We start from the raw sequence: 12,812 nt of genomic DNA, 5'->3' as shown, positions 1-12,812 counted from the left end.
GCTCCGCCCCCAGAGCCTCATGAACAGTGAACACTAGTGGTGGAAAAAGTACTCCATTTTTTTTACTAAAGTAAAAGTAGAAATACTGCAATGTAGAAATACTCCGTTACAAGTAGAAGTCTGGAATTCAAAATTGACTTGAGTAACAGTACAAAAGTATTGGTATCAAAATGTACTTTAAAGTACCAAAAGTAGAAAGTACCCATTATGCAGAGTATTTTTTATATGTTTTACTTAAGTACAGTACTTGAGTAAATGTAATTAATTACTTTAAACCACTGAAACACAGCTGAGCATTAGGCTACCTACACATTACCCAAAGTGCATCATCATGTCACTATATTATCCTTTCTTATGTGTATGAAATCATCATGTATGTTTTTTTTGGGGGGGGGGGGGGGGGGTACAAAGAATAAGCCCTTTTTTAAAGCTCTTAGCTATGGCTCATGTTGATGAAATGGCACCATCTGTTGGTGTAAGGTATAATAAACAGCCTTTCAGTAACTGATGGTCATGATTTGTATCATGATGGAAATTTAAATTTAAATTTAAATTATAATTTAAATTAACTTGTGGCTATGTATGTGAATATAATAAGTATGTGAATAAGTCTTTGAAATAGATAAGCTTTCTAACATGTATGGTGTGCATTCGTTTGGCATCCGGGTGTGTGATGATGTATTTTGCAACAGGGACCAAAACAATATCAAAGATTATTTTATTTACATAATCTCTTTTTAAAACAAAAGGCAAAATTAAACAGCTTTTACCTTTTAAAAAGCTTTTCGAACTACCCAACCCCAATAATCAAGATCCTTCATCACTGAAACAACCGCCCCGAAAAAGCACAGCTTTTCAATACAAATTAGATGCAATTCACTTTCAGAACAAGAGTGATTCTTTGCAGCTTAACTCCTCAAATCAGTGACAACTAACAAAAATGAACACAACATTGTGGTCAAACCCTTGAGATGCCTGGGCTTAAAGTCAACGCTATGGACAAAATAACTTTAAACATTCAACGGGTTGCGTTTGAAAAGTTATGGATGCATCAGTGAAATCCAAGACCTGCAGACAGAAGGGGGACAAAATCGTCTGAGCTGCCTTATAACAGCTGAAATGCAATGATCAGAGAACAGTGTTGTCAAGGTTCCTACACAGTACTGTTCATTTCCATCTTTCATATTCATTTAGAAGACAGCTCAAAGTGGATAATTTTGGTTGTGGAGCAATAAGGCTATTGATGTCAAATTTCTCAACTTTGATGACTATTTTCCACAAAATATCACTAAGGTTTTACATCCGATTCTGAATAAAAAGGAAGGTAACTGTACATTTTATTGACTAAACACTTTATCCTTTTACTCGTTTTAATATTTATCTTTACATTCAAATTCTCTAATTATCAAGTTAGCTTTCCATACTTTCCAGATACTGTAACTATGGGTAGTAGGAACCCTGATCAAAGATATGGACAGATTTTCCAGAACAGCTCAGTGATTTTGTTCCCCTATGAGATCACACCATTTTAAGCAAGGGACACCAACTCAGACATGCCGATTGATCCACAAAAATAAATCAAACGATGAAACTTTGTTAAAAAATGACATTAGATAACATAAGACCTTGGCTGATGGTGTGATCTTGGATCATACTATATTTTTTGAAATAATCACCTTCCAATGAGGACTGTTTTACTGAAATATACCATTTTGGATTCCACAAAATTCAAATCAAATCATCATGCAAGTCTTCACATCTGCCAAATCTTGAATCCTGAAAAATAACTTAAAAAGAGTCGACCACTGAAACACTGATGTGAAGATAATGAGAAGAATATCAGTATCTGAAGAACACTCCTTTAAATACAACCTTTTCTTAGTCTAAAGTCTGACTTATACTTGGTTGTGCACCGGTGTCTCGCAGATCTACAAGGTCACAACACCTCGCGCTGCAACACATTGTGAGCTTGTAGATCAGCATTTTTTGTACACCACAGTGGCACACAACTAAGTGCAAATCAGGCATAAGGGAAAGAGCATTGATGCGTTTGTTTTATTATTATATGTACAATAACGTACACAAGTGTAAGCCAGGTCACACAAGGGACCAGTAGTTAAAGTAATGATAGAGGTATATTGGTGATTACAGTAGCAATTCACTTTTAATCACACACACCTCTCTCTCTCACTCGTGCCAAGCTCTCAAACCACACTCCCATGTACCTCCTTGCATTTTAATTCTTTCCATCTGTTGTTTGTTTTCTATCGTTCTGCCCAAAAGTAGCAGATCTATTAGCTCACAGTGTGTCGCAGATCGAGGCGCACTGTGAGCTTATAGACCAGCTATTTTCGGTCCGTGGCACCGTCGTACGGCGAAGTATAAATCAGGCTTCCGTCTCTCTTAGGGATGCAGCAAGCACACCAGAGCCTCCCCTACAAATCAACATAACATTGAACTGCAGCTTTAAGACCATCCCGTACATTATCTAGTCAGCAGGGGTCCACAGTCATTCATACACACACACACACACACACACACACACACACACACGTGCAGATGCTAGGGCTAGTGCCTAAATTAAACAAAATATGAAAATTGAAATACTGATTATGCCTTCCAAATCTCCAAGGCTCCAGTTCTTTTTCAGATTGAGCTTCATCAACTTAGCATTCTTCGAAATCAGAATAAATAATGGAATCACGTGGATCTCGAGGTCCACATGGGAACGGCCAACGGCGTGGTATCATGTGAATCTGGGACTTCATGTGGCCAGCCTGTGACGTCAGTCATCTACGTATCTATGACGTATGACTCCAAATTTGGGCAGGATATCAGCCCGATCCGAGCCCCATTGACTTCCAATATGAATTTTAACATTTCAAAAAAACAAAACAGAATGTGACGAAAAAGGTACTTCATTGGCCTACTGGCAGTGTGCACAATAGATTTGGCGCTGATCAGTCCAGTCAATGGTTTGCGAGATTAGCTCCAGATACACAGACAGACATACACACAGACCGAGTCGACCCTTCTCATAGACAGCTTGCCCTCCTACACAGCCACGCTGTAAAAAATAAAAACTTTTCTCAATACAGCGTAGCCCTAGTACTTGCACGCCTCACACACACGTATACACACACACACACGCTTGCATGCACGGAATCTGAGCAGCAGTTACACCTTCCACAAGCCCTTAAAGAGCAAAACCCTAAAATCAAAGAAAAACTCTAAAAAGAGAGAACATGAGTGACATCCCTGACATTATTCAAGAACAAATGAAGATGCTGTAGTTGGTGTTTTTTTCCTCATATTTTTAAACTTAAATATAATAAAGATATATTTATAATTCTCTCTATAGCTCTTTTTTACGGTCAGTCCCCAGTGGAGTCTGTGTCATCATTTATATAGTCCTCCTCTATGGGCGTGCCTCCATTTTGAGTCCCCCACTCATCCTCGTCGTACTCTATACTGTCATTGTCCTCCAGCAGCTCGTTGTCTGCCTCCGACAGCCCGCCGGCAGCCACCGCGGCGGCCGCTTCCCCTCCCTCCTGGTCCATGGCCTCCGCGGCCCTCTGCCCTCTCCGCTCGTCCTCCCCGTCCGCTCCGGGAGGCACGCCGTCGTCGGCCGCGTCGTCCGGGTCCTGCGGCTCGGCGTAGCCCCCGTTGTTGTTGGAGAAGGCGCCGCGGTCCCGGCTCTCCTCCTCGATGTAGACCTTCTGGTGGCACATTGGGCATGTGTCCTGGATGTACAGCCACTTCCTGAGGCACAGAGCGTGGAAGTAGTGGTGGCACGGCGTGATGCGCGCCGACGCCGAGAACTCCTGGTAGCAGATGGCGCACACGTCCTCGATGTCCCTCAGCTGCCCGCCGCGCACCTCGGGCAGCGAGTTGATCTTCTTGACGGCCGTGCGTCGGTTGATGAAGGTCTTCCAACCGTTCTTGGCCTGCAGGTAGATGTTGAAGTAGGCGTGCAGGCACATCATGCAGGCGCGGATCTTGCTGCCCGATTCGAACATCATGGTGTAGGCGCCGTTGCCGAACATGATGACGCCGAACAGGAACTCGATGACGTTGCCCGTGGAGCGCACGTAGTAGACGTAGTCGTCCAGCTTCTCCCATAGGACGTTGTAGAAGCCGTCGACCATGAACAAACCGTACACCGTCAGGGACACCACCACCTGGAATGGAGTGGGGAAACAGAAGACGGTGAATCAGGGTGAATCAAAAGTCTAAGTCTAAGATAATATGAAACAAGACATAGATCTCACTTCATGGGACCAGTCTGTGACGGCGGCCACCTATAATGTATATACTGTATGATATACGACTCCATATTTGGCCAAAGTTTCAGCCTGATTGACCGCCATTGGCTTCCAATCTAAAATTAATTATTCACCCTACTGGCAGCAAAACACACACAGACAGTCAGACTCAGACATATTTCTAGACAGCTTGCCTCCTACAGAGCCATGCTGTAAAAATGACACAAGAATGGCCAAGAGTAAAGACAAGAAAGGGTAAGCTATAATTGTGAAACTATCCCGGCAGAGCAAGAGACAGTTTACACATTTACACAGGACAAATAGCACAGGACAATGTGTAAACTGACCATAATGAACACCACCCCCTGGGGGAGGAAACGAAGAAGGGAGCAAGAGAAACAGCTAGACAGTTTGCTATAGATGGCACATGGACAATGTGGAACTTAGGTCACAATGAACACCGCTGCCTATTAGGAAAAGGGAGGCGGCAAGAGAGAGTAAACATTAGCTACATATTACATTGTACAGGGCAATTGAGAACCCATCCACTCAGTAGTGCTTGTGTATATAGAGCATATCTAGTCCAGGTTCTAAAATGTTGAGAGTAAACCAAAGAATTGGTACAATGGTGTATCATTCATTTCAGCAGGAAGAACTACGTAGTGAAAGGTGTGAGTTAAGGGAAGGAATGTATTTGTTCAACCTTTCAACTTCATTGTCACATCACAAGTTTACAGGTATAAGAGTACTGTAGGTGAAATTCTTTTTTGTACAAGCTGCCAGCGTTAACCCATTAAAACCAGGAAAGAATCTGTGTAATTTTATACTTTGGCTATTCCAAAAATAGCAGATATACAAGCTCATAGCATGTCACTTTGTGTTGCGCTATGAGCTTGTAGATCTGCTATTTTAGAGAAATTGTGGGAAATTTTAAGCGAACATTTTTAACTCAAAACTTTGCTTCTGGAGGTCCCTGGAACAAAATACTTTGAGATGGGGGTCGGCCAAATACCAAAAATGTTGTGGGTCCTTGACATGAAAATGTTTGAGAACCACCAACATAGAAAAATATGTCTTTCGAAAAAACTTCTAGGATGTTGTCGTAATGGGCTAAATGACATGTGCTGACACACCCCTATGCTTACCTTCAGGCAGAGCTCCACACAGAAGGCGGTGACGGCGAAGAGCCAGGTGTTGAGGGCGTAGTGGTGCCAGAGGGCGTAGCTGAGTGCCACGGGCAGAATGAACAGCGCCAGCGACACCAGCAGCACCGGGAAATGCCGGCGGAACGAGGACACGTGAGAGGCACTCAGGGACATGAGGACGGGATCCGTCATGCCGTGGATGAAGTGCAAGATGGCCGTGAGGAGAAGACACATGTTCCTACTGAGACGGACCTATGGTAGTAAAAAATTACATACAATTACAACACAAATTTGTGGTTGTCAGTAAAAGACACAATTAATTCACAGTGAATTTCCACACGACAAAATACACTTGACACCTTGGTTGTTGTGGTGGTTGGTTGGGTATCCCAGCTGATGAACCAGTCTGTCAAGATCCTAGATAAATGTTTACCATGACAATACTGATCACAGGATAACCGTGACAACAACATACCAGGCGCTCCTCGGGGTCCAGGCTGCTGAGGCCCGTCTGCAGAGCCAGAATGAAGAACAGAACCGGCGCCACAAATCCCAGGCGCTTGTCCTCCTCCTCTGTTGAACCTGCCAGAGACCAGACGACATCATACTTGTTTATCACCATTATTACAATGCGGCGTGGACCCTCCATTGACTGCATTCATTCCCTCCCCGTGCCTAATCTTAACATTTAGCCCATTACGACCACAACCAACCCATAGGTTTATGCTTACGGACTTCCCTCATTCTCCTCTCCACACACACCTTACAAATGTCGCACAAAGTAGGGCAGCAAATAGTGATTATTTTCACAATTGATTAATCTGCTGACAATTTATTTAGATAGTTTTTAATCATTTACTAGACAATACAATTATAGAAATATAAAAGGTGATAAATGGACAAAATGTTTTTTAATCCTCATCACAACTTTTAATTTCATAATATGGAACAAAAGCGTGAAGTGACCAAAATGATTATTCTATTGATAAAAATGAAATTCAATAAATTGTTAGTTGATCAAATAATGTAGTAAATAATGAATACCGGTAGTTTCACTCCTATCACATAGTTGACTACAAACAAGTTGACTACACTCATTCTGCACACAAAGACCCACACCCCTCCCTCCAAACATGTACCGTAGATATAAACAACACTCTCACTCTGCTTGTCTCATGCAGCACAAAGAAAAACAAACAAACAATACTTTTAAAGCCTGGATGCTTTGGGTAGTGTATTGTAATGGGGATGACACTGCATATGCATATATCTGATGTCTGACAGTCACACATACTGTAGCATGGATTAAAGCAAAATAAAATCTCACAACATTGTGTTAGGCCAAGTCCTAATGTGCGATTTGTGAAACAGCGTGAAAGGATCCCCCCACACACTGGCGCTGTGTTTCATAAACAAGCTAAATATGTCAAATAATTATGTTTTGGTAACCATACGGCCAACCAGTTGAAGAAATTTCCGATTGAGGCTTTAATCTTTGCTTTTACGAAATATCCGAGATCATTCGGGTTTTCTGGAAGATTGAACACGTATTCTATCGGTAGTTTGACCACTTCAGTTCAAATACTCTTTAATCTTAAAATAACTAATAACCAAAAATAGGCTATCTACAAGCTTACAACGTGTCTGTGACAAGCTGTGAAGCTTGTAGATTGCCTATTTTCGGTGAGTGACAAGCTTCCATAGAAGTCATGCTGACTATATGGAATCCAAAAGACTGAAATCAGTCGTGGCGACCGAGAACTTTAATCCATGCACAAAGTCACACACATACCTATGAAGGCCAGGATGCTGAGACCAAGGTAATGTGCTACTGAGGAGATAACTGCACTCATCCCCAGCACAGTGAGGGTGGAGTCACATCCTGAGATGATGAGGTTACTGGAAAGGTCCCAGAACACGTCCCAGCTCAGCAAGTAGCCCTGTAGCAAAACAATAGACAATATTGTCACATGATAAATACATAAATCCATCAAATCAATCAATCTGTACTTATATAGCCCTTTTCCAAAATTACACTTTAAATTGCTGAAATTATTCTTATTTATTTTTATTTAGACTAAAAAAACTGAGGTAGAAAAAAGAAGACCGCAGAATAAGGTATCATTAAAACTGCTCAAAGGTACAGGCAATATTACAAATGGCAGGTCTTGGAGGTTGTTCCACAGTCTGTGGCCATAATGACTGAAAACAACAACCACTGTGTGTTTTATTCTTGTACAGCCCATTTGGTAAAACACTGAAGGTATCCATCTAGTGAATTCTGCAATGCACCTGCCTCTGTTGCCTGTGACTGAACAGAACATAAAAATGTATTTACTTTCCCTGCCAAGAGCATACTCATTATCTCATTATTATACAACACTCTGAAATCTAGTGTGGTCTGGGAAGTTACTGCTTGGAGAAAACAATTGTTGGACCAGACTATGTGCCCAAAGGCATGTACCGGCCTCTAGTTCTTAAGGGTGAATGGCATATTCTCTAATGACACCACAGCATGTAAATCCATGGCTTTACCTGTGGGTCAGAACCACTGTCTGCCGTGGCTCCCGTAGCGTCTCCGCTCTCTCTCCTCACCGCTCGCACCACGTAGACCAGGATCAATGCCTGGGCCGTGACCCGGGTCAGCCAGAACACCCGCAGCACGTCTGGGAAACGGATCCTCTTCCAGGTGTCCTCGAGTAGCAGCTGTAGCCCGTAGATTCGGTACATGTGCCGCACCAGCAGGTAAACGTACCGGCACGAGTAGTAGAACCACTTCAGCTTCATGGCCAGGCAGACGAACGTATTGAGGGCGAGCGCCAGGCCAGAAAACACCGCCACCAGCTGCCTGACGTCCACGGGAAGCTCTATAATCAGTCCCCACAGGGGCATCATGATGTCTAGCACCACCAGAGCGGCGAACGCCGAATGGAGGTTGAGTAGGAAGACGTACCCCACGCCAAAGAGGAGCTGGACCGCGGCCATGCCCAGCCACAGCGTCGGCCCGTTGCGGGGCACGAGTCTGAAGCCCAGTGCAGCTTTGTAGTAGGCGCTGTAGAAGTCGATGTGGGAGGTGGCATAGTAGTTGAGGAGGACTGCCGCCGCGCCCAGCATGACGGCAAAGAAGAGGGTGTAGAATTTAAACAAGGCCTTCTGGGAGAGCACCAGCACCACGCTGGAGATGAGGATGCCTGGGGAGATGAAAAGAGATTCATGTTAGGAAGGATGAGCATTAACAGCATATGTTTAACTGGCACCAGACCAAGCCACCGCCAGGCAAGACAGCAACCAGACAAAATGCTGGTAAATCTAGAAATGTGGCTGTCAATAAAACTTTTATAATGCATCAGCCACTGTGGACAGAGGGCACAAAAAGGCTAGTGTCCTGGCCTAGTATACACACAGCCTTAACCAGAATGATACACAATGAAACGAGATGCTCTCATGTTACAAAATAATGATCTGTTTGTGGGCCATAGGATGTATGCAACTTAGTAATTATCAATTTTACACACAACAAATAAATACAATACAAGGGTTGACACTAAACGGTTGCCTGACTGCCCTTGGCAAGTACAGTAAGTAAAGCGTTCGGGTAGGTGGAGTTTGTTTTCAGGTTGCCCGACGGGCGTTTGAGTGGGGAAGCAACGGTCTTTAGTTCACTGCAACAAAATGTCAACACAAATGTTTATTTTAAATGTGGAATTTAAAATAAGAGAGCACAGCTGACCTAATAGGCAGTTTTTTTCTAAGAATGAAGAGTTTTCCCTGTTGCTACACTTGTTAAAAATATAAAATAACAAGTGTTCAGTGAACCCATAGTCATATTGTAAAGCTATTGGGATATTTGGCATAAATATTGAGGTATGTCCATATTGCGCAGCCCCAGAATAGAATCCACAACTAAAGTAAAATAAGTGCTAAAATGAACAGTAATTCAAAATGTACCAATCACAATTTACTTTGGGCATGACCGGTTCTACTTACCTTTGGGTAAGTAGAACCTGACCTGTGCTTGCCCGATGGGCAAGTGCCTCTGTGACCTTAGTGTCAACCCCTGCAATATATCGGTATCCATAAATCAATTAACATGGTACAAAGTTGGTGCTGCAGATAAGCTAAAACAAGAGGAGGACTGCTTCAATTAAACCTTTCCAGAATTTTGGCTAATACATTTAGTCTTACCCCGGAACAGATAATGAAAACTTGCGTTTTTTTAAACAAACCTGAGACCAGGCAGTACATGCTCTGGATTTGACTGCTTGTCTTGCCATGTCTAGAACTGTGTGTCAAATAGATCATGGGCTGTCCAAAGGTTTAGTAACTGTTCAAACTGGAACCTCACACATTATGTAACCTAACCCCATTGGCTTCTATCAGTCACTAGCCCTCTGTAAAGGCTGACGGCGTGTTTACTCAGAACGACCAAAACGAAATCAACTGCTCCAGTCCAGATCCCATTTATGACCATGTTTATAGAACACGCTGTGATGGTACCAATAAAGGACATTAACCCAGGGGCCATTGCATACAATCTAGTTATTCTTTCTTCACACTTAAGAATATTTACAATGTAAACATGCAGGTCTATATTTAAGAGACACTTAGCTAGCACTGATGTAAACAACACCTGTCCACCTTCCTAGCTTGGCTAAGTTTGGAAACACACCAGTGGCAGAATAGCTCATGTCAGTTAGCTAAGCCTCAGTGACATGTTAAATGGTCAACTATGTTATTACTAGGTCAGACAGGCTGTTTTCTTGTTGGTTGTATGTCTGTAGGTAACCCTGTGGTGTCTGGGTTAAGTCAGTCAGTCAGTGTACAAAAGTGGTGGAACCAAATGGACCCTAACGGGTCATCGCAGGTTCAGGGACTCTCAGTGTTCCTTGAGGGGGTTCTAAATTTACCCTTACCCTAAGTACCCACTCTGACAGTATACAAATGGAAGCAAAGGTCCATTTGCTTCCATTTGTATACTGTCAGAGTTCAGGGGGGGGTAAAAGTTTGAGACCCACTGGTGCACAAGTTAGCAGACGATGCAGTGACAGCAGGTGACAGAGCAGAGCTACACAAGCCGGGTAGCTTCACTCTTTCAGACCCGTTCGTTCGACAAGGCGTCGCCGCTCGTCGGACCATATTTTCTCCTGAAAAGAAAGAAAGTGACGCCGCGACGCGATTCGCGTCGACACTTTCTTCTGTCTAAAATGACGTCATGTTTATCGCGGCGCGATTAAGTCCGACTACGGAGTTTAGTTTAGCCACACAGAGCTGCTAGTTGTGTCGCTGTCATTTTTGTCGCGTATACGCTACGGTTGACAAGAAGAAGCCTCTCTCTTGGCAGGTCATCTTACCCAGGACACGGACACACACGTTCCCCGCCGTCCCGGCCCACGATCCCGATCCAGGGTCATAGTAAGAATTAAAAATGGCGTCGATAATAAAGATGCACGGGACGCGCAGAGCCACATCCAGCGCCACCAAGGCCTGCTGGCCCATCCGGATCTGAGCAGACGCCATGCCGCTGGCTTCAGGGCTCCGGTGTCCCCATGTAGAATGACACAACGACCGACCGACCGTCCGATCTTCTCCGCTTTGTAATTTCGGGTTTCTCTATCTGCCCCCCGAACAGACGTTACTTAACAGAGGAGGAGGAGGCCCCGCCGAGCGCCATAATGTATTATGTCCACTACTCTGTTCAACCTCCTGTTGCTATGCGAGGAACGCGGAAGTAGCCGTGAGCTTCTTGGGATGTGACGTGTGTGGGCCGCCGTCAGAAGGTGCGCGTGACGTAGTAGTAGTAGTGGTGGTGGTGGTGGAAAAAGTTCTCACATCTTTTTACTTAAGTAAAAGTATCAATACTGCAATGTAGAAGTACTTCGTTACAAGTAAAAGTTCGGAATTCAATTGATAATCAAAATGCACATAAAGTACCAAAAGTACTCATTATGCAGAATGTCCCATTTCAAGTTTTCAAATATATAAAATGTCTAAAAATTTGGGAAATGTTTTAAAGTAACGTATACATGATTGGAACACGCTTAAACATTCGACAATTATGCTCTAATATTTCTACAATTGCTACAAAACCTGTATGTCCAGTCATTTTGGGGCATAAACAAGAAGTTATAGGATAAAATTAAGTCTGATAATGGTGTGCCGTGCAAGTTTACATCATGTATACTTTAATTACTTTTTTTTCTTTTTTTTACAAAATAGCCAATTTTACATCGAGGTGCCCACCTATCCTGCTGTATCCCCTGGAACCCGTCTGTACTTTTACGGTTGAAATCTTAACCTCTTTCATCTGGTTCCCCATTTTGCAAAGATTTTCAAACTATTACAAAATAAAAAACAGTGTAACTGTAGTAGGATAAATGTGTGTGCGCATAATGATGTTCATACTATGGACCATGCCATGGCCAAGTCATGATAATATAATATAGGTCTATAGACAATACACTGTATTCAAAGTATTTCCTTTTATTGCTGTAATCCCACCCCGTTTTGCATTATTTTTGCTTTATTTATAATTTTATATTGAATTGTCTTCAAAAGCAACCTGCTAAAATGACTTGTTTTCAATCACGTTGGTCATTACTGTGGTGTCTTTTAACCAAGTTATATTTATTTATTATATTGTCTGTGGCCCTACTGACCAGAGTAAAATGATTTTCCATTCTGGATATTAAGGACATCTAATCTAATTGTATATTGTTGACAATAAAATACAGAAAGCAAAATGAAATCTTTCTTCAAAACTGATCTGTATAAAGAAGGGGAAAAAAACCTCCGACACTGCATTCGGTGGAGCACATATCCTCCACCAATATTGCAATAGTAATGATATACCATTTCCACCTGATATGATCACGTAATTTTGACTGTTGCAACCCAAAAGTTAATTTCTTCAGGGTAGACCACTGCTCTTTCCCACGTTTCATGAAAATCCACCCATCATTCGATTCTGACCTTTGACCCTTTTGACCCAAAAGTAAATCATGATCTTTTCCGGGCTGATCATTCCCACCATAAAAATCCAGCCATCCGAGTTACTTAGCTAACAGACAGATGTTAACCTTGAATGATTGCCTCGAATGTGACTTTAACCTTTTCGACCCAAAAGTTAATCATCTCTTCAGGGTAGTCCACTGATCACACAGACAGGCAGCCACCCCCTCTAGTTATTTTGCAAACAGATGGAATGGGGTGAAATCATACCCAGACTAACTTTGTCGGCAGAGGTAAATAATGGATTTCAGTTTTGTCTTACATTTCATTCGTGCCACAAAGTATGAGCAAATGGACTGAACAATCTAAAGATATTTTCTTTCTTTTGTTTGTACAGCACGTTACTACATTATGACTGTGAGAGATTAACAGATAACATGTCCAGCAGGTCTCC

General features: G+C 42.7%; 1 protein-coding gene across 1 annotated transcript; it reads right to left on the bottom strand.

The window, feature by feature from the left end:
* Positions 1–701: 701 nt before the first annotated feature.
* On the bottom strand, positions 702–11,120 carry rnf139 (ring finger protein 139). The gene is made up of 6 exons (XM_084081177.1): positions 10,762–11,120; positions 7,946–8,601; positions 7,203–7,350; positions 5,886–5,992; positions 5,411–5,662; positions 702–4,181 (listed from the first exon to the last, which is right to left on the bottom strand). Exons 1-6 carry the CDS (start codon positions 10,925–10,927, stop codon positions 3,375–3,377), a joined length of 2,136 nt encoding a protein of 711 aa, XP_083937303.1. The 5' UTR covers positions 10,928–11,120; the 3' UTR covers positions 702–3,374.
* Positions 11,121–12,812: the final 1,692 nt, after the last annotated feature.

Source organism: Gymnoscopelus microlampas (genome assembly GCF_963454915.1).
Source record: "Gymnoscopelus microlampas genome assembly, chromosome: 15".
NCBI classification, from domain to species: domain Eukaryota; kingdom Metazoa; phylum Chordata; class Actinopteri; order Myctophiformes; family Myctophidae; genus Gymnoscopelus; species Gymnoscopelus microlampas.
This window is presented reverse-complemented; position numbering and strand designations above follow the sequence as displayed.

Coding starts and splice junctions, on each gene's coding strand:
- rnf139 (XM_084081177.1), bottom strand. CDS start 10,927: ATGGCGTCTGCTCAGATCCGGATGGGCCAGCAGGCCTTGGTGGCGCTG. Junction 5,993..7,202: donor CAGCATCCTGGCCTTCATAG/GTATGTGTGTGA, acceptor GGTCTCTGGCAG/GTTCAACAGAGGAGGAGGAC. Junction 4,182..5,410: donor GTGTGGAGCTCTGCCTGAAG/GTAAGCATAGGG, acceptor ACTCCATTCCAG/GTGGTGGTGTCCCTGACGGT.